The following is a 27522-nucleotide window of genomic DNA, read 5'->3' on the forward strand; positions in this document are numbered from 1 at the left end:
CACAGTTGCTTTCCTTGATATTATATTAGAAGGTCATTCTCTTTCCAGTTACCAGTAGTCATCCCTAGAGAGCGTGTTCAATTTGGCACCAAAACCAGGCTGTAATGTGTCTAGACTTCTCTTGGAGGACCGAATGATTTTAAATAGCACAAGTTTCTTGCACCATGGAAATCCTAAATTCTCCCTTTGTTCCTGTCCTTCTGCAAACGACGTAACACCTGCTAGTCTGGTTACACAAACAATATCCAAATACATCAATCATTTCAGAAAATCTTTCCATGATAAATACCAAACCAGACTGAGAAAGGTCAGCAAAAAGGCATGTTACAGGTATTATAAATATTTTGACATGTCTTTGTGGAATGATATACAAATGTTACTGTTAGAGAGCACTTACAAACAGCTGCTCTACGTAAATGTTGCCATCAGGTAATTCTCAGAAGGATAGTTGAGGGAAGGATCACCTGGGTTCTTTCTTTTGCTTTATTTAACTTCAAATTTCTTATATGGAAGCACTGAGAGGCAGTCAACCCTATACTTTTCTATCAGATTCATCCTATTTCTTCTCCTTCCCTTGCTTGATAGACTTGGCTAGCTCTCCTTTCTGGAAAGGAAGATGTTGGACCCTTTTTTTGAACTGTGGTCTGCCTTTTCGTGACATCTCTTTGGGATCTTGCAGAAAATGCAAACCTAGACAAATATTTTTTGAAACTAGTAGTGGCAGTGGATTGATAGGGAAGCACAAGATGAATGCCTGTGAGAATGACTGAGAAGGAATGAGGCTGATTTTAAGCTTGGGGCTGATCTAAAAGGTGATTTGAATGTATTTTAAGAATATGAGACAGGGATGTATGAAACTCTGAGATCTATTTCTTATTCTGCATCACATTGTCAAAGCAAACCCCTATATCCCTCAGTTTCTCTACTGTAAAACCTTGGAAGGACATGGAGAAACTAACTACAGTAGCTTTTTGGTAAACAGCAGACTGGCATATGTTGAAAACTACTTCAGAATATAAAAGTTAATAATCCATCTCTTTTTCTCATCTTCCTTTCTCTTAAACAGTTAAAGTGAGAAGAAATTAGGTGGAGGGGATAGCTATAAGAAAAGGAAAAACAGTTTAGCTTTGTGGATAGAAATGCATCCATTTCAGTGGTGAGACTGTTATGTTTCCTTAAGTAGAAGATTCTATGTACATTTTTATTTGAAACTTCAGGAGTTCCTAACTATAACTAAGGAAAACTTTCATTTTCAAAAATTAAAGACAAGCTTTTTGAACATTCAACCATGATTTCTGTAAAGTGCTTTGAGGTTACCCAATCAAGAACTTTACCTCTACAGAAGGTGTTTTTTCCCCCTTCACATTCAAAATCCATTTCTAGACTTGCTTTTGTAATTGCAACAAAAATGAAAACATATTAACAATAAACTACTGTCAAATCTATTTCTCAGATGTCAGTGTTTTCCCTTTCATGGCAAAGTAGTTTCATCTGAGCCAAGTAAAATGACATACAGTAATTTAAGTTTTAATAAAATTCAGATCATCCTTTAATTAAGAACAGGGGGCAATCCAAACTACTTAGCAAAAACCTATGTGTTTCCAGATCAGAGATGTATAGGATGTAAGCTTTCCAGGGACACTGATGTTCAGATGGCCAAAATCATCGCAGTAAATCTTGTTTTCCCCGTTTCATATCTCTCACTCTACTTCCTCTCTAATTTCCCTGAGCACGACTTTCCGCCGTTTGTTCCCTCTCTGAATTTGCTGGTGGTACTAACAGTATCCAGAATGAACTAACTACAACAGGCAAAAGGTTTCTCTGTGCTTGTGAAGCATACTCCTCCATGCCTGCAGTCCCACTGCAGTGCAGGGTGGCTGAATGGCTCCGGCTTCCCCCTGGCTCTTTCAGCACACCTCTTCCTTCAGCGAAGCTGTTCACCTGGTGCATCTGACAACTCCCCCAAACAGAACTGAAGCTGTGATGCTGCACAGCACCCAGGGAGCCCTGCTTTCTTTTAGCGTGTGCCTTGAATAACATATGCCATTCAGACAAAAAGTGGAGAAAATCAAGACTTACTAAGCTTGTTTCAAAGGGAGGAAATGGATATAGCAATTCTACTGCCAGGATTGGCCCTTCAAATTGGAAGCCAGTGCCCAGTGAGCTGGAGATGGTGTGTGAGAAAAAGCTACAGCTCTCAATGGGAAATATTAGCTCCCTGGGAACCCATGCCCAAAGCTCTCATTGTCTTTGATAAGACACTTAAATAACCGGGCTTTAGAAGGTTTTTCCTCCTTTGCCATTATCTCAGCACCAATCTCAGCCTTTACTGACTCCAGCAGCAGTACAAGCAGCACTAATCTATCTTGAGCAAAGCGGGAATTCCCCACCTTATGTGTCACACCCCACAAAAAGAGAAAAAACCCAATCCTTTGCAGTGAGGATTTTTTTTTCAGATATTTGATTCTAAGTATCATTCATTTTAGACTGAGTTTATTTAGTTGGACCAGAAAAAAGAAATATCTGGAGGCCAGTTTTTTGTCAAGTATCAGTTATGATACAGCTGGGATTATTTTTCCCCATTTAGCAATTATAATGCTTGTGTGGGTAGTTTTTAAACCCAGCATCGTATTTTGTTGTTATAAAAGCCCTCTCTCTGCTGGGACTTCTTGTGACAGACTCGTGCATGCAGTCCCTTCAGAGATGCCATTTTATTTTCTTTGGCAAGCACTGCTGTCTGATGACAATTTTCATTATTAGACTGAAATTAGATAACGTTCTTTGCTACACTTCTTTTTCAACCACAAATAGAAAAAGAACCTATTACAACTTCAATGTATCTTTTCATCTGAGGGGTAGGTAGTGATCTGACATTTCTGTTTTCACCAAGACAAAACTGTTATGAAGTACAAATCTTGTATTGATCTCTCAGATTTGACCCATGTTCAACAGGGAATAACTCTCCTCTTGCTTCCTCTTCTGTTGTATATTTATTTTTATGTGTAGTACCTGAATACTTAACAATCATCAACAGTCTGGTTTTGCTCTGTTTTTCCTTTTTAAACCCTAATATTCTCCAAAGGAGAAATCTACCACCTACTTCTTTCAGATGGCAAAACAGAAATGCAAGGCTGTCCCAAGGTTACAAATCCCTTCTGATGAAAAGCAAGGATTCAGATAACCATCTGAACAGCAGGACAATCCTCCAGCAATAGAAAGAGCCTTCTCACAACATGACACTACTATCTTCTAGAGTAGGGATAGATGACACCTGAAAACAGGACTTCTTTACTTCTTTCCTGATCTACACCAAAGATCTGTATGCTACTCAGCCTCTCCATCACCTGTTTCCCAACTGTGTGATAAGCACAACAGCTCCTCATCTATTTCACAGACACAGTGCAAGCTTCATCTTAAAATGCACTGAGATAACTGGGTAATAGCAGGATGCAGTTGCCATGCAATCTTCTATTTCCTTTCTAATTTCCTGCTCTTTCCAGCACTATTTTTAGACCTGAGTAATTTTTTTTTTTGTATTTTGGACCATATTCATTGATAGTATTTTCAATTTGAGACAGTCAAACTATTCTTTAATGCATCATTTTTTTTTTAAAACACAAGAAATACTGCTTGAAAACTAAGGATAACTTTTCCCATAATTCAGTGAAAGTGCAGAAGAAAAATTAAATATTTTAGAAAGTTTAGTAGTTAAAAAGTATTCAAGAGGAAGAAGATCTGTATATATAAATAATGAAAGTAAAACATTTAACAGAAATTAGTCAAAATTGATCTGTTTATCTACTTTAGCTTGAGAATCTGTACTACCAAAAGAAATAAATCCCTGAAAATTTAAGGAGAAAAATAATGTTTTATATTTTCAAAAAATATTTGATGAAGAATAACTGGAATTGTATTTGATTCAACTGATCTAGACTGCAACCATACTTCTAGAAGGGAAAGTGTGTACTAGGGAAGAGGAAGAACCCTACTTTTTTTTTGTTTGTTTTTTACTCCAACTATGGAAAAATCTCTCCAAACCAGGAAGCTCTCAAGATCATGGCTTCATAAACCCCTCTGATTATTAGATGGTTCTAGATACATTTTGTCACATATATTTCTTTGCCCTTAGTACTGTAGGGGTTAGAATGAGCACGTGTGTTGTTTAGTAATTTCCCCATGTGTTAATTCACAACTATAATGGAGCTCTGGTTCCTTTCATCATTTAAAGGATCTATTTTATTTTTTGCCGGTTCACTCATGATTTCTACCTCCTCCACATCTTCCCCTGTACTCAGACTTCTAAGCTCTCTAACGCAAAAATCATCTATTGTAGCAAGTGTTTGCACAACATAAAGATTGTTGGGGGTCCCTCTCTTTCGCCTCTAATTTACCAGCAGTTTTATTTGGCTTTGTTGTTTTTTATCAGTCTACATGCATTTTTAAGCCTCTAAAAGAAGTAGCTAAAATGAACTTTGGGAACCTAATGTTCTCTAGGCATCAGACAAACCTAATTATTTTTTATTTAAGCAACAATAGCATGAGATTATGACATACAGGGTCCTGCCTCTCTATGTGGGTTGGACTAAATTATGAAGCTGAGATCTTCTGACAAAGGGAGCTGCTAACACCTTCCTAAAGTACTGCTCCTAGACATGTATTTTATTAAATTGTACTGTATACCACCTGTTTCCTTTACAGACACTGGATTTCCCTTAAAAATAAACAACCAAAAATATGGCTTTTATGAGGCTGCTGAATTAAGTTTATTTATCTATTGAAGACGATGGGTAAGAGCGCAAGACATCAACAACATGTTGCCAGTAAATGCAAACATCTTAAATAGAGCAGCCTCCATTCCTCTCCAGTTCCAACAAGCTCTGTGCTCCCCAGAGCCAGTGGGTAACTCTGCTACCTGCATACTCATCATACCAAACACTTCACCTCAGAACAATCCATATATCATCCAAGAAGACAGAGAAACTTCTCATTTAACACCTGACTTTGAAAGCAAGGTTATACATACCAAGTGTTGAGAATCCGAATGACCCACCAATTCTGATACAATATCATTTGAAGGGTCATTTTGCTAGTCAAGACCTATCATCACCCCTTCTGTTCTCAAAAGATTTATTTTCACAGACAGATCTTTCTGTCTCATGTGGAGTTCCTCATAGCTTCAGCTTCACTTTAATGCCATACAGATTGCTGCAGGTATGACTGACCTGGCATGCCCATGATGTTCCATCTTTCAGTGTTTAAATTAATTGGATATTCTGATGATCCATTTTATTCTGATACTTCTAATCTTGAATCATGTGGTAGTTCCATGTGCTACCTATGCTGATGAGGATATTCAATTCTGATTTCATCTCATGCAAAAAACATTATGCACATGGAAATTTGGAATCTGGCTAAAGAAAAGGTGATTTAAATTGCATGCTGGAACTGAAATGAGGAAAATATTTTGAGCTAGTTTCACATTATTTCTCTTAAGAATTTTCCTTTAAACAACTCATAATGGAATATAGCATAGTGTCCAAGTTTTTTTGCTGACTGGATTTACAGACTTTGGTATTCTTATATTCACAAAAGAAAAATCTCTTTCTTTCACCTATAGCTTCCATAAAAGTACCACTTATTCTTCCTTGACAGAGATTTGACCAAAGCATCTCAACCCACACTACAGCATTGAACTGAAAACCACATGGAGCTGGAAAACTAGCTCAGGACATCTTCAAAATCGTTAAGTCTATGAGAACCTTCTCACTGATCAATCCTCCTAACAGTTTCTTTACATGTCAAATATTTGCCTCCTATACCTGCTGGTGCTTCAACAAGATGATTAAAACAGACCCTGTTCATGGTATCTCACTCTCACTGCTTCAAATAGGATTTATTCGCACACAAAAAGCCACCAGTGCACCCAAACTGCAAATTTGGTAAGTGATGAACCATATAAAGATTTTGAAAGGTCATTTCTTCGCCATCTTTAGTATCATTTAAAAAAAAAAACTCATCTCAATTTCACTAAAAATACAACGTTCCAAAAGTACAGTTTGGCTTTAAATACAATAAACTGGATAAAGACATCTCCTTCTGAAGATGCTACAATGTAATTTGAAATAAATGCAAGCAACTCCTTCTTCTTACCCCCATCTGTTTATACTGAATAACTCTATTGATGATAAATTGTACTTTACTACCACCACAGGTGCATTTGAAGAAATTCTAGTGTTCTACAAAGTTTCAGTCATTATTCTCATTGTTCATGGGGGAATTATTCAAATGTTATTATACTATGAAAGACCATATTTAGAACTAATCCAAAACCTTAAGGAAAGCAAAGAGCCATAGGATAGATGCCATATGGATCTCTTCAATTCAGTAATGTACTACTACAGTTTAAGTCTCTCTTCAATTTAAATCAATTTAAGAGGTACAATCACAAATGCATTTCTTTTGCTTTCTATGCAGCTTGTAAAAAAAGATGGACTTAGTGCATCAAGTAAGGACTCAAGATTGAACTTGTTTATATAGATATTTAAAGTAGTCCTTTATGATCTTACAGACCCTCATGGATCTACCTTCTAGATTAAAAAACTATCACAGTGGGAGACATATACCCACAGTGGTGCTACAGACATCTCAACCAGTCAGAATGAACAGGGACTTCAATCCACATGTGCTCCCAACATGCATCCAGTGCAGCTTACTTGGGTATCGAAGTACAGGAAATTTAAAGAAAATATTGCACAGGATATTTCTTCTTCAGAGAAGTCAAAGGCTGGAAGGTATGCTGCTATTCCCTGAATCACACTATGCATAATACAGAAGATCCGTGATCCAGGTTTTCTTTTCCCAACACTGAATTTAAAACTACAGTATGCTTTGTGTAAAGAAAGAATTTGAAATAGTACATGGTACGTTTCAGTGTTAGGATGCTTAAATATCCTTGAACCAATAAAGTTCATAAGATACTGCTTAGACTCTGAACATTATTAGTTGCAGCCATGCTTTAGTCATGCCACACAGAAGGAGTCAATAAGGTTACCCAATAATTAGTGTTTATTGAGCGCTGATGGGAAACACATCAGAGTGATAAAGCTTTCCAATACTTGCTTCACGGCCCATTCAAACACCAGTAAGGTCTGCAGCTCTGCGACTGCTTTTGCTGATGAAGCACATGCTACTGCCACTGTGACTTGTTCAGTATGGTTGCAACACAGCCTTTTCTTTCTGTGTTTATCAAAGCATCCCGAAGATGACCCTCAGCTTTCTTCCTACCTGTCTTTCAGAAACTCCTCGCACATTTTCAGATATGAGCCACATCAGCTGGTGTTCTGGTTTTGTGGCTATTTGCAAGCAACTGTATTAGCATGACAGCTCTGGTGTATTCAACTCATATGCTAAAAAAGTGGCAGGAAACACTTTTTTACCAACAGATATTTAAAGGAATCTGCCTGGAACTTATAGTTTAAAGCCAGAAGGAACCACTGGCATCATCTCTTGTTCACAGATGCTGCAGAATCTTTACCAACTCACACAGTAGAGAAAATTATTCAAGCCAACAGCTGATGGCTGAACTAGATTGCATCATTTGGAAAGACATCCAATCTCGGTTCCAAAGGATGATGAATTTACCACTTCACTTAGTGTGTTTTCCTCAAGGTTAATTTCCTTCTCAGTTAAAAATACCATCTCTGTAACAGGTAATGGGGTATCCTGCACTTGCTTTCTGTTGTGTTGTAAATTTAGTATGCATGTTCAAAACTATTTAGGTAACTGCATCACATAACACATTTTTGTTTAAAATGTACCATATTAGAATGAGAACAGAACAGAGAAGGCTTATTAGAGCAGAATTTAGGGCAAAGTGTCAGAATTTTCATTAACACATGCATCACTTTAAATTTTTAAATAAAATTACTATTTTTTATCATTTGCGTTAAATTAAAACCTATGGCTCCAAGTGAATTTAGTGTTGACAGGCACTTTGTATAATAAGAAACTGGAGACATGTTGAAGAGTACAATCAAAACAAACTACAGAGAAAAAGAAGGGAAAGGTGAGTCATCCACAAAATTGAAGGGAGTTGCTCAACACCACAAAGATCAGTGGCAGACCTAGTGATATGCAGCACATATCTTCATTCCTAATCCAGAGAATTGCCCACCTCTGATGGGAAGGAAACAAGTAATTTTTTTTCATGGAAGTAGGAAAACTGGAGTTATGTAGAGCACAGAAAATCTTGATGAGAACTGACAGATTTACCCATTGCTATAAGTATGCATTCAGGGATCCCAAAGCAGCAAAAGAACAAGTTCTCTGGGGTACAGAAGGGTGATGTTTATACAGATGGATAAACAGGGACATATTAATTTGCCTAAAGATAAGTGAGTCAGTAGTGAAGTGTGCAGTGATTACTGCTTGAGAGTCTTCCCTTCTGTTTCACTGATCACACTCCTGGCCCAGAAATGCATCTTCCTTTCTGGACTGCCAGGCAGCCACTGGGCTCTGCTAGTTGATTTTTTCTTTTTCTTTGTAATTATTTATTGGATGAGATATTTTGGAGATAAATTTCAGAGATTTCTCCCACTTTTAATTCTTTATTTTAAATTGTTACCCCAACATATTACGCTTAGTGAGGTGTGTAATAGACTGATGGGTACACTGGGAAGGTATATTTTAGGATATAGTTTGTAGACTGGTTTATGGCCAATTAAAAAAAAGAAAAAGAAAAAAAAGTATACAATTTGACACCATTACTCTTCTTACTGAGACAATGCTGAGAAACTGTATGAGAATAAAGGAAGAAAAGTCCTAATAAAATAACAGCACGATGAATAGTTTTTCTGTCTCTTTCTTGCTCGTTTTCTGTATGCTGGTTGCCTCCAAATGTTAATCAGTTTGCCTAGAGACAAGAAGAAATATTCACTAAGAGTTGTGTCCAAGATTAGTCACCAGTCTGTGATTAAGGTCTTCGCACAAATGGTGCGCACAGCCCTAGCTACAAACATGGATATTTCTGTGCATGACTGATGTCTTGCTTAGAAACATAATCATGTAGAGAGTCTTGAAAATAGGGGGTAGCATTCACAAGGGCTTTGTGTAGGTTGCTGCTCTGGTTTTTGGCTAGTATAGAGTTAATTTTCACAAGAAGCTCGGAGGGGACACAGCCAGGTCAACTGACCCAATCTGGTCATTTCATAACATATGATGCCATGCTCAGTATATAAAGGGGCCTGGCCAAGGAGAAGGGGCTGCTGCTTGGGGCTGGGCATCAGGTCCAGCCAGCGAGCAAACTGCATTGTATATCACTTGCTTTGTACATTCTTTCATAAGTAGTATTGCTGGTTTTTACCTCTTCCTTTCCTGTCCTAGTAAAGTGTGCTTATCCTAACCCATAAATTCTACCTTTTTCTTCTGATTCTTCTCTGCATCCCACCATAGGGAGATTGGTAGGAATGAGTGAGCAGCCACATCATGCTTATGCTACCCCTTTCCAACCCTGGCACAAGTGCTGGTGACCCAGAAAGGATATCTAAGCTTGTGCAGGCAGTGTGACATTGCAAAGCGTAGGACAAACACTTTTTAATGTGCAAATTCCTTACTATTTTTCATCTTCAACAATATGCATTGAAGAGAATCAAGTCTTCTGGAAAACTGGTTTGGTTGATTAGTGGTGCCCTAAATATTAACACAAGTAGTGCAGATTGTTGCAGGAGTAATACCATAGGGAAAGGGACAATTATTCACATAGGCTAATGTTAGCTTTATGCAAACCAGCTCCCTGGTTTTGTCTGTAGTCTGTCAAAAGACAGGCTTTCCAGAGGATGATTCAAAGTGACTAGTGCTTACCACTCTAGAGAAGCTTTTTTCCTCTCCATTAATTTTAGATGGGATTAGCCTCCCTCAGCTAACATTAGCCCAAGCGAATAGTCCTCTAAATGTTATCAGCAGTGTGGAAAAACAAAATACCCCCAAATGATGTTGCTTGATATTAAAAGAAATTTTTTCAAACTATGATGCAATTTCTAATAAAATAAACCTGGATTTTATTTCCCCCTCCCTGGTTTATGTAGGCAGTGACTGATACCACTGAAATTGGGAGGGTGTAACTAGAAACAGAGTAATTTATGTTCAAAGGAATCTCTCCAGATCCCTGATCTGACCATTTTCCAAGCAGAGTCTCTCTCAAAGTTAGATCCTAAAGTAGTGAAATTAAAGTATTTAGAATTGTGAAGTTCATCCATAACAGTCCACCACATCTTGAAGAGTGAATACTGGCTAGATCCATGGCAGATACTCTACTGTCAGACACAAGCATTAGACCAAACACAAGGATCGATGGGCATGAAGGAACTGAAAAGAGTTGGCCAGTTCTCGAAGGCCATCCTGCAGACATATGCATCCTTATCTCTATTCTAAGTTGTTCCTCTATTATCATGATGTATGAACACCTTTCTCTTCCACTTGAACACACGAGTAGTGGACCTCCTTTGCTCCAGGAAACCAAAGAACATGACATGGTTTGATGACAGAAGACATGTTTTCCCACAAGCAACACAATCCCGATTTGCTAAACTTTATTGCTTTAGCTATAAAGCCAAGTATCAGACCCTAACTCATCAATCTCCAATGTGACACACACAGTAAATAAAGGTAAACATATAGAATCAGATAATTTGAAAGGCCAAAATGAAAAAAAAAAACCAAACCAAATTGAAACAAAAACACAACACAAAAATACACCCACACAAAACCATAACCAAACAAAACAAAGCAGAAATGTAAACCTCTTCATTTACTATTGCAATGTTGACAGAGCTCCTTTAGATTGGGGTGCCTTGCTTTTCAAGAGTTCATTCAAAATGAGAGAGGAGAATCAACAACAACAACTCCATTTTAAACCTGTTTTTTCAGTCTCTGTTTCTCTGAGTGCCTTTGCACATTTATTCCTGAGCTGGGCAATTACAACCCTGCATTTCGCCAGCCTGACTTGTGTTTCCCAATTTCACCTGTATTTCATCTCTCCAAATATCTCTGTTATTCATGGCTGATTGCCAACCATTCCTCTGTGTGTTTGACCCATCTGAATAGCAGAAGATGTCTCCACATGAAGCAGAGCCTCTTACATTCCACCCTCTGATTACACAGCAAACCACTTTTGAAGATTACATAGTAATACATAAGCAATACTCCCATAAAATACAGCCCTTCATCCTACAAGCAAGCTGATTAAACCCACGAGAGCTCACAGGTACAAGACCTCCAACAGGCTTTTGCTCACAAGCAATGCTTTACTGTGTCTGAAGTTTCCTCCTGATTTGTAACTCGTCTTGTACAGAAAATGGAGAAGCATGCAGTAGTCTTGCAATTATGTGGTAAGAATCAGCCATATAACAACTGTACTTTCAGCCAGAACAATGAATGCAATCATGAAGCAATTAGTGCAGGCGGCAGATGGTTTGCTGCTCTTTTTTCTCAAGACTGGCAGGAAAGTCATGACTGAATAAGGGACTGGTCTGTCAGCAGTGGTAATTCAAGTCCGCTGCCCAAGGCAGAAACACAGGGGAGAGATATGTGAACAAAAGCAACTGAGTCACTGAAGCTTAATGAGTTATTGCTTGTCAGCTGAACCCCAGTAATTAACCACATTCACCCACACACAACACCCAAGAAACTGGGACATAAAATTACTTCAGTTAACACAGATTTCCCTACCACTGAGTAAATCCCTGTTCACCCAAACAAAAAAAGATCTGCAGTACTTATCATAGTGATAGACTTGGTGGGCTGTGAAAAGATTGAGGGATGATGCTATGTGACCCATTTCCCATTCATTACAACTGAGCAATGAGAGGCATGTGCTAACTGTTGGCTTTGCCCTGAATTGGATGGACAATTTCTGAGAACCAAAACAGTCCAGACAATGTTTCCTGTCTCCCAGCTCTTGCTGTATTCACCACCTGATTCTCCTGATCCCACCTGCTGCAATGACAAGATGTAAACAGATGGCAACATTGACGTGGTTTGCTATAAGGATGTAAACATGCTTTCTAGTTGATGCTCAACTCCTGCCTAATTGTCAACTGCAAAATTAAATGACTGTGACAATCCTAACTGGTCAAAATCCAACTTAATTCTTTACAGTCCTCATCAACAAAACCTTCACAGTGGTACCACAACCAGTGATACTCAAATGCAAATTCCTTACCACGCAGGTATATTTCCCTTGCTTCCTTGGGTGACTCTTAATCAGTGCGCACACAGAGCCTGAACTCCAGGGAGTAATGGGTTCTCTTTCCTTAAACACGGCCTTAGCGTGAGATTGTGAAATAGCAAATGGCAGTATCATTTGTTCCAAACTACCCCACAGCTCCCACTGCAATTATCTAAATACCTGCAGGACCTCTTAATTACTCTGAGAAAATTCTGCCTTTGGAGATACAAGCATGAAACCAATGGGAGTCATTTACACTTAGCCACAGGCTGAACTTGACCCTTAGACTGAGTTACATTTAATTTCGTCCAAGCTGATTAATACTCTTAGTCTGTTGGTTACCCTCCATGGTTCTCAGCCAAAGCTTGTGGAAGTCAGAAAATGTGTCCATTAGGCTTTAAAATAGAAACCAGGCCTGTGACTCATACCCATACAAAATATTTCTAAAATTCTATTTTACTTAATTGGTACAGATTTACAGGCTTTGTGCTACATGATTTTTTTTCCTTGCAACTACAGTATTGAATTACCAACAGTTATCCAATTTGCTAATCAATGCCTTAACACAGAAATTTTAACATACAGCCTTCATCCTCTCACTCAAAACACCCCATGCATACAACTTCAACACAAACCCCATAAAAACAAGTTTTAAAAGGACCCTTTGTTCTCATATCCATGTTGTTTTTTATGATTTGACAGAAGAGAGGGAGTTTCCTATCAGATAGTGACAATATATTTGCTAGTAGCCCTCTACCATAAATTAGATGAGCATGCAGATGGACTCTAATTCAGAATTATCTCCTGAGAAGACTTGCTACCACAACAGCTGAAATTCTTGTTCTACTGTATCAATAGCTGAAATTCTTTTTCTACTATATCCTAATTTTATTTGACAAATTTACCACTGAAATTTTTATTGATCCTCCTGTAATGAATTTCCTGTTACAAACACACAGTAACTTTCATTCCAAAGGGTCCTAAAAGATAGCAGAACTGAGATTCTGTTCAGTTTCAGCTCAGTCCAGGGAATTCAACAGCCACAAGGGAAAGGAAATATTTTGATCTTGTCTAATTAGATAGTGAACACCAAGAAATAATTTAATCTGCACCTCCTCTGGAACAGTTTATAACCATAGTACAGTCTAAAAAATGCTGTGAGAGGGGTGAGTGAAAACCACACTTGATTCTTGAGGAAGAATTAGGTAGGCAAGTTACATTTCCCATTGTGGGGAAGGATATTAAGCTACTGGCCTGGAAGTTTCTTTTCAATCTTCTTTTTGGTAAACTAAACAGATTGAGATCTACCTGTCCTTCACTGGAAGACGACTGACTTGTGAGTAGTGAAGTTCCTGATTTTCCAAAAGTTATTACAATAATGTCTCTTACGGTGAAGTTCTATTATGTTGTCTCAAGTTGGGCAGAAAAACAAAAATTATAAGGCAAATCTAACAGCATATTAATTTGGCTATTGGATTACCTGTACTGAAGGAACTGAACTTCAAATGAAATCAATTCAACAGTACGTTTCCCAGATCAGAACAAGGAGTGTCTTACACTGTTACTGGAAGCGGTGCTAGGATGGAGGAAGAGAATTGTCAAATAAGAGTACAAAAAAGCCTTACTGGAGGTTGTCATTCCTATCATGAAACTTCCTAGCTATCCTTACTGCCTGTCACACACAATTGCCAAAAGAATCGATGAATAAATGCAGACTACCAGGTCAGTCACAGAGTGCTAAGCCCCAAGAACACAGACGGTGCCCATGTCTTTTACTTTGCTCTTTACTTTGAGGCTTACTCAATGTTTCTTGCTTGGAAATTCCAGTCTGCTATTTCCAAAGACTGGCCTGAATGGAGAAATCCTAGGCTGTTCCTAAGCAAACAATGCAAAATGCTGCCAACAAATCTTACCTTCTGATCTTGGCTATATGCTAAGATCCAATCTTCCTGCTTGGGGTGGAAGAGCAGGCTGTGGATGTAGAAGTTCAGACGGTATTTTTGATAGGTGGCTCCTTCATCAGAACTGATTAATAAGCTGCTCTCAACTTCTGGATCAGTCAGCAGCATAATCTATATGGAATGGAAAATGCAGTGGATTTAGATGGAAAGATAAGTAATCAGTTAGGAAATTCAGATAAGCTTATTAAACATGTCTGTTTCAAAATCTTTCAGCATATTTCAGTGATGTATATCAGGTAGGCAGAGTAACTTAACCACTAGTTAAACCAGACCTAAATTAAGCCATGCTTAGGTTATCCAAAAAAATCAAACCTGAAATTTGTACACCAGAGAGTAAACTTACCAAGCTACCAGACAGCTACATTGGGCTACTAGGGTCTTCATGAACGATCTATTAGAGTGGCAGAAAAAAAGTTGGGTGTTAAGAAGAAAAAAAAAGAAAAAAAAAGAAAAAAAAAAAAGAAAAAAAAAGACACACACACAGAGAATGATCTCTAATGGTGAGCTTTGTTAGACTCCAGCAGAATTTTCAGAGATGACAGTTTCATTGCCTGAAATGTTATAACCTGTCTGTCTTCAAGAAGCAATCTTGCGTTGGCAGGAGAACATATTTGATAATGTGCAGGGTTCTTTCCACCTCCAGTTTCTATGGTGCTGTGAATTATAGATTCAGTAGTGTATCAAAAATAATCTTTGCATAGCCAAGTTGCTTTCTAGCTTTGTCCAAGAGTGTTAGTTCAGGAGTGACAAAAGATATATGGCTTGCAGTTGTAGTTGCTACTTCTCCCCATTAACTGTGGTATTAATTGGTCTGCATTGCTGATGAATCAGAAAGAATAATGAGATACTCCTCTCCTGTGTCTCTGCATGAGAGAATATATATGTTTGAGCAGTAGAAAGAGATCACTCCAGTATTTCAGCAAGCAACAAAGTAATACCCCTAAGGAATGGGAATGAGACACCATAAATGACAAACATGAAAAGTTCTGAAGAATATTTGCCTAGGAAAGTATTAAACCTTTTTTTTTTTTTTTTTTTTTTTTTTAAGTACTGGTGCTGGTGCTGCTTTTGCTTTGCAAATGGCAAAAGCTGATCTGTACTTAGACAAGCCTGAAATAAGCCTGAAATGAAAGGATCCACTCCTGGCATTTGTCAGAGCAAACTCCTATCTGGTTTTGGGCACTGCAAAAATCACACACTCCATTTCCTTCTCTTTCCTTTATTTAGGCAGGGTTAGAGAGATATAACATAACTCACTACCTATGAATTACAGAGCACCATAAGTCTTGATACACACCAGATGCTGAAGAACTATTTGTATGTGAAGGTGTAAATACACATATCATATACACAGGAAATGTCCTTTATTATTGGGTTACTGCAAGAGTATTTTACCTATCTCTGCCTTGGTAGCATAACAATATGGCTTGTGACTTGGAAAGCTAGGGTTTTTCAAAATCCCTGAATTTTACTGTCCTGAGTGATCTTAGACCAGTTACCCATTTTGTCGCATGTAATAGGGCAGTTTCCATTGCAGAATAAAGACAAAATCCCCTTTTGTATCCCTGATTTACTTTTGAAGTCTTGAGATGAAAACATGCCTTTTAATTACATCAAATATGCCATTGATGTGACTTCTAAACTGAAGATTGCATGATAGAAACTACACAGAAAGCATTAATAATCAAAACATCAATATTTAGATAACATTTTTCACTAAGTAGCCTATCCAGCTTCTGAAGCCTAAAATTAATTGTGACAATTATCAGTTGGTTCTTTTCTCTTGCCAGACTAATTTCTAGGACGATGTTCCTATGGTTAACATTTATCAATTCAGTACTATGATTCAGGCATTGTGATTTGCCTATTTTTATTACATCCTTCTTGAATGGATTTTGTTTATGTTGGTATTTGAAAATATCACAGCACAGCATTAATTTGGACTAGAGCAACTAGAGCAGAAATAAGCACAAATCAATGGGCTTGATCCAAGCTCCCAGAAGTTAATAAGAGTCTTGTCATTGACTTTGGATTGTGCCTCTAAGGCAAGCTGTTAATCAAGATCCACTCTAGTCTCAGTATTTCCTTCTACCTGCACAAGGAACACATCTGACCTCATCACTGTCACATCCAAGCACATTACAGCCTTAACGCATTTTCTGTCAGGCCACTCCTCTGAAGTGTGAAAGTGCTCTTATCTCCATTTCTTGAAAAGGGAATTGAGGGACAAACTGTTGAAGCACTGAAGCACCTAATTCTTCATTCAATCAATGAAAGTTAAGTGCCTAAATGGGCTTGCCAGCACTGCTGACTTTGGCTTTAATCTGCTAACTACCACCGTGGGCTATTACTATCATGTTTTCAGGTATCTAGGGTCTCCAGTAGCCTTAGTGGTTGCATTGTGATAGCCATTCCACACATAGGGAGTGTTTCAGGAGACACTGGTTTTGCTACTTATGCCAACAGTAATAGTGTTTTCCATGTGGCGGAGCTGTGTAGAACTGCTGCAGATTTATGCAAGGAAGTAGAAGACAAGGGAGGCAGTTGAGAGGTGACTCTCTAGCCACTAGCCAGATTGTTAACTATGAGACCACCTTTCAGTGCTGGGGCAGCACTGTCTGCTTTAGCATCCTTCATTGACAATCACTCAGATGCCAGAAACCAAAATAAGTTAGAGCTGCCTAATCAGTCACTACTCCCATCACAGTCTGAGCACCGTGTTTCTTACAAGATAAGAAAAGCAAATTTAATTACAACATATCTGCATGTAAACTATCAAGAGCTACGAGCCCCAAAAATAGCATTTATTGGATAGGAAGCAGAAATTGATACCTGCATGAAATATCTGTCAAAATGAAAGAGAAATGCTGTGTATCTACATGAACCTTTCTGATTAGACCACAAGTCTGTTACTGAAATGAATCCACCTAATTTTGGGGACAAAACGCTCTACAGCAAATCCTCACATTCTATGTTCTCACTCACACAGCAGTGATCTCACAGCACATGCACTGAATTCCGTTTCAAGGAAACTAGACCTGAATACACATTTCAGGAGTGTATCTAATATGCTTCAAATGCTCACTACTGGACATTTAGCTCAGAGTAGCAGGTGAGCACTACTCCAAAGTCAGGCTCTCTGCCTTCAAAATGCCCATATTGCAGATAGCTATCATCTCAACATCAATGATTTCATTCTACAAACTCACTTTGATGCAGCAGCACTGTATGCTGATGTAGCAGCATTAGCTTAATTCTATTGTCTAAGTTGCCTGGAACGTAAATGAAAAAGGAAGGAAAGTACAATTATTTTTAATGTTTTTGTTGTTGCAACATATGAAATAAAGAGTAAATGCATTTCAGAATTTTCTTTGAAATAAACTAAGCTACATACTGCTTTGAAGTAGTCTACTACTGATTAACTTCATGCAGTCACTTATACAGAAAGTAAAAGTCTACACAGAGATTGAACAGGAAAAGCAGGTAAAATAAAGTCAGCAGCAATAACAATCTGAATTTTAGTTTAAAATTAATAAAATTTACTATTTAATAGTATCTAATATCTGTCTTTTTTATAATTTTCCACTTCACTACAGAAAGCATGCAGCATTTCCTCAAATGTGAGCTCCTCAAAGGAGTGATCTTGCTCTGCTTATACAGTACATAATAGAACATCTTAGCATTTTCTCAGCTACCACTGGTTTCTGGACAAGTGTATTTTGGACATCATTGAGGAATTAATATGATTTTGCAAATGAAAATTATACCTTAAATCTATTCACATCCTTAGAGCCTGTAGGGAGAGAGAACCTAGCTGATGAAGTCTAATAGAATTTTGGGTGGCACCCTCACCAAAGGATGTGAAATTGTCACAGACTAAAGGCATTTCCATAGATTAATTTATAGTTAGAAGATCAGCATCAAAGGTTAGGTAAAAATCTGTCCATTTCCATGGAAAGAATTGGCCATTTCGAATTTCCCCAATGTTTTGTGCTGTTCAATTTGGTCATTAATGATTTGGAAAGATAGAAGGAAAGATACGTGACAAAGTTTGTTGATGGCAGTAAGGTTTTCAGAATGATGAAAACAAAAAGCCAGCTATGACGATCTGTAAAAGGATTTTGCTACACTGAGTACCTGAGCAGTAAAATGACAGGTGATGGTATATGGAAAAAAAAAAAATACAGGTGGAGAAAAGCAATCCCAGCATAACAGACAAAACAATAGTCTCAGAGTAGATAATTCCTTTCAGGAAAGGAGTCTAAGGGTTTCAGTGAAGAGGTCTGTGAAAACAGAAGCTCAGTCCTCACATCCTATCAAAAAACCTCAGCTACTGCAATCGGAACTACTAGGAGAAAATTAAGTAGCATAACAAGTAGGCCACTGTAAAATTTTCCTCTGACTTTAACACTTGGTGCTATTCTATTCCTTCATTTAAAAAAAAAAAAGAAAGAAATCTATAGTAGAAAACACAATACTAAGGGCAACAGAAGAAAAGTACAAAATATTTTTCATACAAGCCATAAATATATAAACTAAGAAACTTCCAAAACATATAATTGAGAGGTAATTTGACCTGTCAAATGGTCTGGAAGTGCTTAGAGAACAATTATTCACTCTGTTATAATACAAAATTCATAACCATCAAATGAAATTATCTGGAATGAGATATGAAACACAGGCAAGGTCATGATTATGTACTTGGTAAACCATGACAATCCTTGCTATAGTTTGCTGTAGATGTCAAAAGTATATGCAAATAGGAAAAATGAAAAGATAATGTTCCTGTAGAAAAAAGAAATCCACCCGTTTGAAAAATATCACCGTTGGCTCAGTAATCTGAAATCTGAAAATCTATAGGAAAATACCATTATATGTTTGCTCTGATCTGATATTTGCCTCTCAACAGAGAATGGTATTGGTTAAGATGCAGTTTATTTAGCATGGCTGTTCTTGCATATGTCACTGGAGAGTGAATGAAAGTGATAAACGATAACAACATTATCAGCTCAGGTGGGATTATCTACCAACTTCTTATGTGAAGAATTTGGCCTATCATTTTTATCTTGACAGTTTTTAAATTACACCTCTGATTCCACCATTACAAAATAAGGCTATTAACACAGGAATAAAAATAGCATACATATCTACCTCTCCCAGCAAAAGCTCTTTGTAAAGGGAAACCAACTTTACAGTGCCTCTGGTCTGGTTTATTGCTGTCCTATGTTAAACAAAAATGAAGAGCAAGGATAAGTCAAGACTCTACTTTTCCCCAGCCAAAGTAATTGCTCTCTGTTCAGATCAGCGCTCAGCAATTTTCAGAATCTGCTTACTCACACCAAGTATACGCTGCACTTCCTGATGCTACGGACAGATTGGGCTTTTTCTCTAAAAAAAGTCAATAAAGACACAGGCTTTTGCAACCAAATGCAAGGCATTTATTAATCATCCATCCCCCTGAATATAAACTTGATTTGCTTTTCCTAGAAGTGACAAATGAACACAAAATATAATTTATAGATTTTAAACAGTCCACATCTTTTTTCACCCCTTTTTTGGTGCTAAATTTGATGATGATGGATTTTTCTTGACAACTGTAGATTTTTGCTGTCATTGCAAAGAAACCCAAGAAGGTCTTGCAAGAGGATTCTGATTTTGCTTCTACAGATATTCAAGATCCTTATACAACTGTCATGAATGCTAGATTCAGTGGTTTCACCAAAATAAATCCAGAAATGTCCTCAATCTTTTATTTTAGCCACTCATATCTACACTTGAACCTACTTTTCACTATCATTTTTGTAGTAACTTTGAAATAGAACAGTATGAAAAAAAATCAAATATAATTGATAGATGCACATACTCTTTCACTCATTTCTGATGTATATACAGATCTGAGATATAACACCTGATGAAATGCAAATTGGGTCAAATCTACTGAAAGAACCTTCACCTTCCTTGCCGATTACATGCTTCGTGTAGAGATCCAATACTGGTGAACCCATCGAACAAGTAAGACTTCTCACAGGAAAATGGATGAGTGGAGTACAGCAAAAGAGGAAATCAGCCAAGAATGGAAATGTCCTGCTATTAACAAAAGCAGGGCATTCATTACTTAAATTCTCTATGCATTTGCATTTTTTTCCAGCACTTCTGCATACCAGTTACATCATTTTAGTGGGTTGTAGGTTTTGGGTTTTTTACATGGCAACTGATTGCAAGAGCATCAGTGCCACGGAATCCCAGCATAATGAAGTGTAATTTCTGCTACTTTACATATCACTTCTGAATTTGAATTGCCATTTACAAGGCATGAGGACTGTGTAAAGAGGGAACCTGATTCTCCACGTTCAGCAATTCACACATGCATTCGAAAGCAAGGTGCCTTGCTTTTAACTAATCGAACTAGCTCATTGCTTAGGATTTTAAGACATAGAATAAAAAAGATAATGAAACAAACCAAAGAAAAGAAGGGCTTTGGGTCATGACATTCTGCATGAAAATGTAGCGCTACTGTAACACAAATTAGACTAAGTCCTTTTTTACAGCACTGAGCTGCTGGAAGCAGTAAGTGGTAGCAAAAGCAAATAAATTAGAACAAAATAACCGAAAAGAAATAGCTCAATAATATGTTTGGATATTAACAGAGAAAGAGGAGACTAAAGCTTCTGTGAAGTTTAACAAATTTTATTCATGGGCTAACAACAACTGCTGTAAATCTGTGCTCATGAGAAGTGCCACCAAAATTTGGCGAGTCTCTGCTTTAAATAAATTAATAACAGCATTTAAATTGACTAACAGTAGTAGCACCTAAATGAACATATTAAATGAGTTGGAGGTGGTGACAGTTTTGAAGCTGTCTCTACTGCCAACTAAAAGACAAAGTTAGTTGCTGAGCAATTTCATTAAGACACCATTAAAATAATACACCAATAATTCAATCAAGGCACTGAAGTGTTTTATTGCCAGAAGTTCTTGTTACCACAGAAAGTATAGTAATTTTGTAAAGCAAGAAAAGACTTCAGTGACAGAATTACACTTTCAACACTGAAAAAAAATTGCCTTTTAGTGATGACTTGGTTTGGTATGGTCTCAGAAATAAGTAGAAATGACCACTTTACTACAAAGAAAATGTCTGTGGACAAGTTATTTTGCAACTGCAACTCAGTGACTTAAGAATAAAAAGGTTCTTATTCATAAAAAGATACATAAGACACACAACCCAAAGTTATTAAGTCAGTCTGCACTTTACTGATATGAAGGGCAACATTACTCTAAGTGTCTCTCAAATAAAACTATACTCATCATTACTAAACAGTGTATTTCAGATTCAAACTCAATCCAGATCTGGACAGTGGAAACTCCAGCACCATTTCCCCACAAGAACATGCAGGACTTCCATAACTGGTAGGATACTACCACCTTCCTCTAATCTTGGCTGTTTAAAGATAAGAGAAATGATGTGGTGAAAGGTTCAGAGGGTGAATTCATCTTGTTTGCACACATGAAAGATTTAGTGCTCATTGAGAGATAAGACAATCTCTTGTCAGCAGAATACTAGATGGCAAAGGGCTATCTTTTGAGAGAGAAAAATTATCACCTGCCAATATTTTTGAAAGCTGAGATTGTACATTGTTCCTAATAGAAGAATTGTTGCGAATTGCATTTGGCATCTTGATGAATGTGGTTTGAAATAAAAAGCTGGCTAGTGGCTGGAAAAAATAACCCATTTACCTGTTCTGTATTAGTGAAGATGTTCATTACAGGCCAAAAGTGACAGCAAAAGAAAGCAGCCAATGAAAGTTCTAATTTTCATTATCTGGGAGAGTCATCTGGGATTGTTTTACCAGACACAGCTTACAAAAATAAAGGAAACAATGTATCCTCCTTATCCAGTCTTCAGACAGAGATATAAACTGTCACTTCCAAAAATCTACTGATTACCTCTTCAGATATGCGGAGTAATAGAATTACAAACAATCTCAAAACAGAGAGGTGACATTTTAGAAAATGTTTTTACCTTAGGAATAGGTCTGTCTCCCTGTTTTACACATAGCCAGAAAATAACTTTCATGTTAGATGCATGCTATCACAAAATACACAAGATGTCAGTAGCTCTTCTGCACAATTTGTCCTGTTTAAAGGTTTTAGAATAATAAAAGTAAGGCCATTGCAGCTCACTGTTCCCAACTCCCATATTGACTGAAATAATTAATATTTTGTAATAAATGAAAAAGAAAGAGCTTAAATTCCCTCAATATCTAAATATTCAAGTTAAAAACTTTTTTCATGCTTAGGAACACTTCCAGAATTACAACTACTGTTATGATTTTCATTGATAATCATAATCTTAAGTCAGGTGGCATTTCAGTGTTTCATTTTCAGGCACAGTACACAACAGCAGATTTTTCATTTATACGTGACTGTTGTCTGAATGCCAGTAAATAAGTACTAGTGACTTCATCTTGAACACAGCTAACCCAAATCACTATTAATGTGTGAACTGTATTAATGATCAATTGCTGCTATTCTTTCTCAGCCTTCTCTACTTTGACTAATGCCACATTATCAGAATTTTCGTACCACCAAGACCCCGGTATAAGGTTGGGTCAATGCGAAGTAGAGATGTGAAAAGCAAACATGAGCCTGACACAATTGTGGAGATGTGATTCAATTGTTCTCTCCACTAATCCTACTTGATATGAATGGATACGTTAAAAAAGTCCAGAGGTGCAGGGCAAACAAAATTTCTCTGAAGAAAGACCAGTGTGCAAACTAACATCCACTCCTCGCTCTGAACTTCAGTTCAGAAAACATCAGAAGCACCAAGTGGGACTGATCCTGTTTCTATCAAATTCCAAAAGAGGGCAGTGCACCCCCACACAGCTCGGTTCATTACTCGAGCTCATCAGCCTGGGGACATTCATCAAGTGGACAGGTTGCTACCTACAGCCTTTTCTCTCTGTGGCTGAGCTTTGGCAGAAGCCCCATTCTCAAAAGTGCCTCACCTTGGACCAGACCTGAAAACATTGAACTACTACTTTTTCCATTAAAGGTGAAGAAGTTGCCACATCTTCAGTTTTTTTCTGTGCTGCTGAGTCACTGCTTGTTTGCTACACTGTGAACAGAGAGAAACATCAACCTTCACCTTCCCAAGCTGCAATCCAAGTAGCTAGGGTGAATTCTTAAGATATATGCCTTTGCTTTGAGGCGGAAAGACAAGATGGGAGAGAAAGAAGTCCTGCATCTTCTTTTTTTTTTTTTTTAATTTAAATCTTAACTTTTTAAAGTACAGTTTCCATTGCCAATACTCAAGAATTAAATAAAAATCAAGATTCTCTATTTTGTCCTTATTTGAGTTAATGCACCTAGTGTCTTAATGAGGATTGTAAAAGAGGAAACAAACTCTTATTTGCATCACTGTTTCGAAAAGAAACCCCACCCCAAACAAACCCAAAATGCAATACTAAAAACAATAAGATAACGTAATCGATTACTGTAGGATGTTTCAGAGCTACTTTCGCTTTACCTAGAATTATAAAGGTATTTATAATTTCAATTATTTTTTTTAGTCAGGTAAAGACTCTGGAGGATTTTACTTCAAACTTCTGCTTCATAAAGACACAGATTCAAAGGTTTGTGTGTCACTTTCCCAGGGAAGGGGTGAGCGAGCAGCCAGTGGCTCTCAGCCGCTGCCTGGGGCTGAACCACGACAAAGGTACAAATAGATTCTCTCTATTTAAATACCAACAAGGCTGGAGACTCCACAAACCCTTTGGGCCTATCCAATCTGAAAACGTTTAGTTTCCATTAAGCCTAATTTTAAATATCTGGAGTTATAATGTCAGTTTTAGAACAAACAAGAACACCTGGAATCTTACATTCCTTTTAATTTAAAGGTCCATCTTAACTTAGCAGAAGCTTTGGAAGCTGGGAGCGCTGTATGAGCCCAAAGCACCAAGGTTAGTTTCACCCTCTGTGATCCTGTAGCTGAAAATAGAATTCGTCAGGCTCAGCTTCTAATCATACGCATAAACATTAGCTCTGGAGCAATCAGTTCTGGGGGAAGGAACATGAAAGATTAAGCTTCTCAGTTTTTCAAATCTCCCCCAAATCAAATTCTAGATTCTTACCTTTTCATTGCACTGCCTGTTTGGGTCTAATTTAGTAACCTGACATGGAATCCAATTTTTCTATTTCTGCTTCATTATAATTACTCACTTCTTTCTCTTCTCTTACATACATTTGACATAAAAAGCTTTATCACTGAAAACAGCATGAAAAATTATTCCTTAAAACTTAAGTACAACACAGTAGAAACTTCTGGGATAAAATCTAACTCATAACAATGATTACATTTGATTACTGTATTTTGATAAGAAATAAAGAAACAAAGACAAAAAAACTCAGGAAAGCTACAGTACTATACGCACATTATTTTGGGCAGTGCAATCTAGTTTCAATTATTAATCATCTGTTCTTTTTCAACAGATGTTCAGCATTGTACTCAACAGGGAAAAAAAACACTTTTTAAGCTGAGACAGTCTTAGTGTTGCTCAGAGGAGAAAAGAAACCTCAGCTTTGTAGAGATCTGGAATAAGCTGTGTTCATACATATTGCCTGTACTTTGTTCTGTTACTCAGTAAGGCATTCCTTTCATTAAAGAATCTCATGAGATTAATTAGTTAATCTTCACACCAACTTGGTGGAGGAGAAGGAAAGTGCACATATCAAGAGGGAAAATTACTTGGACAAACTCCACTAATCAATCAATGGCACAAAAAGAAAGAAGCCACTTGCCCTGTAAGCCTATTACAAACAATAGCATCTTCCAGCCCAAATACTGGGCCCTACAGATCATTAATCCTAATGAAAGCAAGAGGAGACTCTTGGCCTAAAAGTATGGTAACCTAAGCAAAGCTACAAAAGGGACTGGGAAAAGAGGGATCCTAAGGGAGCAATTTTTCCCTGAAAAACTCATATTCCACATGATCATCTTTCCTATTTCTTGTGTTGTCCACTAAAAAGCACCTGAACTTCAAATGCTTTGAACTTTATCCTGAAAAACACTGAAAACAGCCTAACAGCATGGGTGACTGATACACCCTGAGTTGTAAAGTTTGAAGACGTGTTCACTGCATATAGACAGTGGGGTGTACCCCATTATCAGTGTATAAACAGGGATAGCCTGGGGCAGGAAAAATCTCTAATACATTGTGAAGATGGATGAGTTGATGGCCAGACAGCTGCTCAATAGGTTTCAACCCCAGCTACAGGGAAGCAGGAATTTACATGGCCTGAGAGATTTATCATTTCAAGAGTTTCTGGACTGTTTATTTTTATTATGCTTCATGAACACTCAAGTCGTTGCATGAATCTTTTATCAAGCCTACAAGGGAGAATACTCCAAAGTAAATAAAGCTCATTATAAAGGAAGCTTCTCATTATACTGTCTTTTATGTTCCTGTTTCCCATGTGATGCCTAGTTTTCTATTTCCCCTAGTTATGCCTCTTTCATACACCCTGCAGTAATGTTTTCTTCTTGGGAGAGATGTTCTCAGGTGGTCCATTGTCAGGCTCTATCCCAAGACACATATACACGCTCTATAAAGAACACTGTATTAAGGATGATTATTCAAGAAAGATTCAGGCTCACCTAGGCACAACCATTACAGTAGGAAGGAAGATGCACAGAAAAGGATGTGCAATCAGAGGAACAGTAATACCAGACTAACTACCGGAATGAGGATAAATGGTCTGAATGATAAGGAAACTGTATGCTTTTCAGCCCTTAAAACAGAGGAAGAATAAATGATCCCCTGCTCTCTCAGCCTTCCACAACAGATAGCAATGGGGAGTGGTAGGAAGGAGGAACACTACACTGCAATGATGCCACAAGAGCAACAAGAACAGTCTCACCTCAATTTTTTTGGCACAGAGACCTCTTGCACTCCAGTGTTACGTCAACGCATGCAATGGTAACTAGAGATCATACAGTCCGAATGACTTGAGTTGGAAGGGACCTTTAAAGATCATCTACTCCAATCCCCTACCATGGGGGGCAGGGAAGGAAAACAGAGACATCTTTCTCTAGATCAGGTTCCTCAAAGGTCTGTTTCAGATCTACATGACCTTTACCCTGCCTCTACCATGTGCAACTCATGTCAGGGATATTTTGGAAAAGTGAGGAAAAGAGAGAACAGTGACGAGTTGTAGCCATGAATTAAAAAGAAATAAAATTAAAATGTTCCACATGGTAAACAATTTTAAATAGTGATGTTGATTGTCTACTGATGGTCTCTGCTTTATCACAGTTATGCCGAGCTTGAACAGATGGTCAATTCACTAAACACTTTGTTTCACAGCCAACAGTTTCAAGCCATGCCACTTGCCTCTGGCCAGCCCTGGTACCTGTGTGGCACTGTGCTGTTTAATATTTCAGAAGTTCTCATGCTTGCCTGTGTTTCATAATATACCCAAGTGAAGAAACAAGGGAGAGAGAACATCACATAGCTACATGCACCTCAGACTGTGGGCAGAGGTATCCTGCTGGTCCCAAGGACATTATCTGTACCTGCTCATCTCCATCTCTCTGTACAAGGTTTTTATCCCTCCATCCCTTACAAATGCTGTCTTCTCCTCTTATCTCCTCCAGCTGAAATTGTTCAAGGAACATGGCTGATTTTATCCAAAGCATTTACACCAGTCCATCAATTGTCAGGTAGGGGTTGGTGACTCTAGCAAGAATGCTGGAACCCAGTAATAACTTTGAAACAGGCTGTTTGAACCAGGTAGGGATGGTAAGAAACTGCCTTTTTTTTTTTCTTTTTTCTTTCATCTCTTTTGCCCTAACTGGACAAATTCTTGAGACTGACTTCATTGCAGTTGGTGACATGATACCTTAGGCAACTATCAGATTGTTTACTGTCTGCTGCTTTCATGTTCTGAAAGTAAGAAAGCATGACCTTAACACAAAGTATAACAAGGTTACAACTTGGCGTATTCAGTCCTTCCTCAAGATGTATTTTCTGCATGGCAGAAGGGTAGGGGAAAGCAGAAGTACAGTTTTTCATGATAATTATCCATATTTTGAAAAAAGTTAATTCACGTTTCAGACTTTTCTTTTTCCCTAAAACTGTAGGCAATCTATGTGAAAGAAAATTAATTTTTATGTACCTTTTGGCTGTTCTTGGGCTGAGGAAATGAGGTTTTATTAGGTAATGTTTACATTACAACTTAGAGCTTTTCTGTGGATCTCTGAAGTCCAGAAATTTTATTTAAACAAGAATTTAAATTCTTTTGAATTTAAAATTTATTCCACCAGCTAACAACTTTAGA

The 27522-nt window shown here is 37.7% G+C and overlaps 1 protein-coding gene across 1 annotated transcript in view; it reads right to left on the minus strand.

Annotated features, from left to right (window-relative positions):
• The window catches only part of LOC311192494 (VPS10 domain-containing receptor SorCS1-like), a gene marked incomplete at both ends in the record, with an annotated part of 294792 nt that overhangs the window by 101878 nt on the left and 165392 nt on the right, over positions 1 to 27522 (minus strand). The window contains one exon of the mRNA XM_084264978.1: positions 14137 to 14295. Within this exon, the coding sequence (XP_084121104.1) occupies positions 14137 to 14295 (159 nt within the window). The remainder of the gene's footprint in view (positions 1 to 14136; positions 14296 to 27522) is intronic.

This window comes from Gallinula chloropus (assembly GCF_964237585.1).
Source record: "Gallinula chloropus genome assembly, chromosome: 5".
NCBI lineage: Eukaryota > Metazoa > Chordata > Aves > Gruiformes > Rallidae > Gallinula > Gallinula chloropus.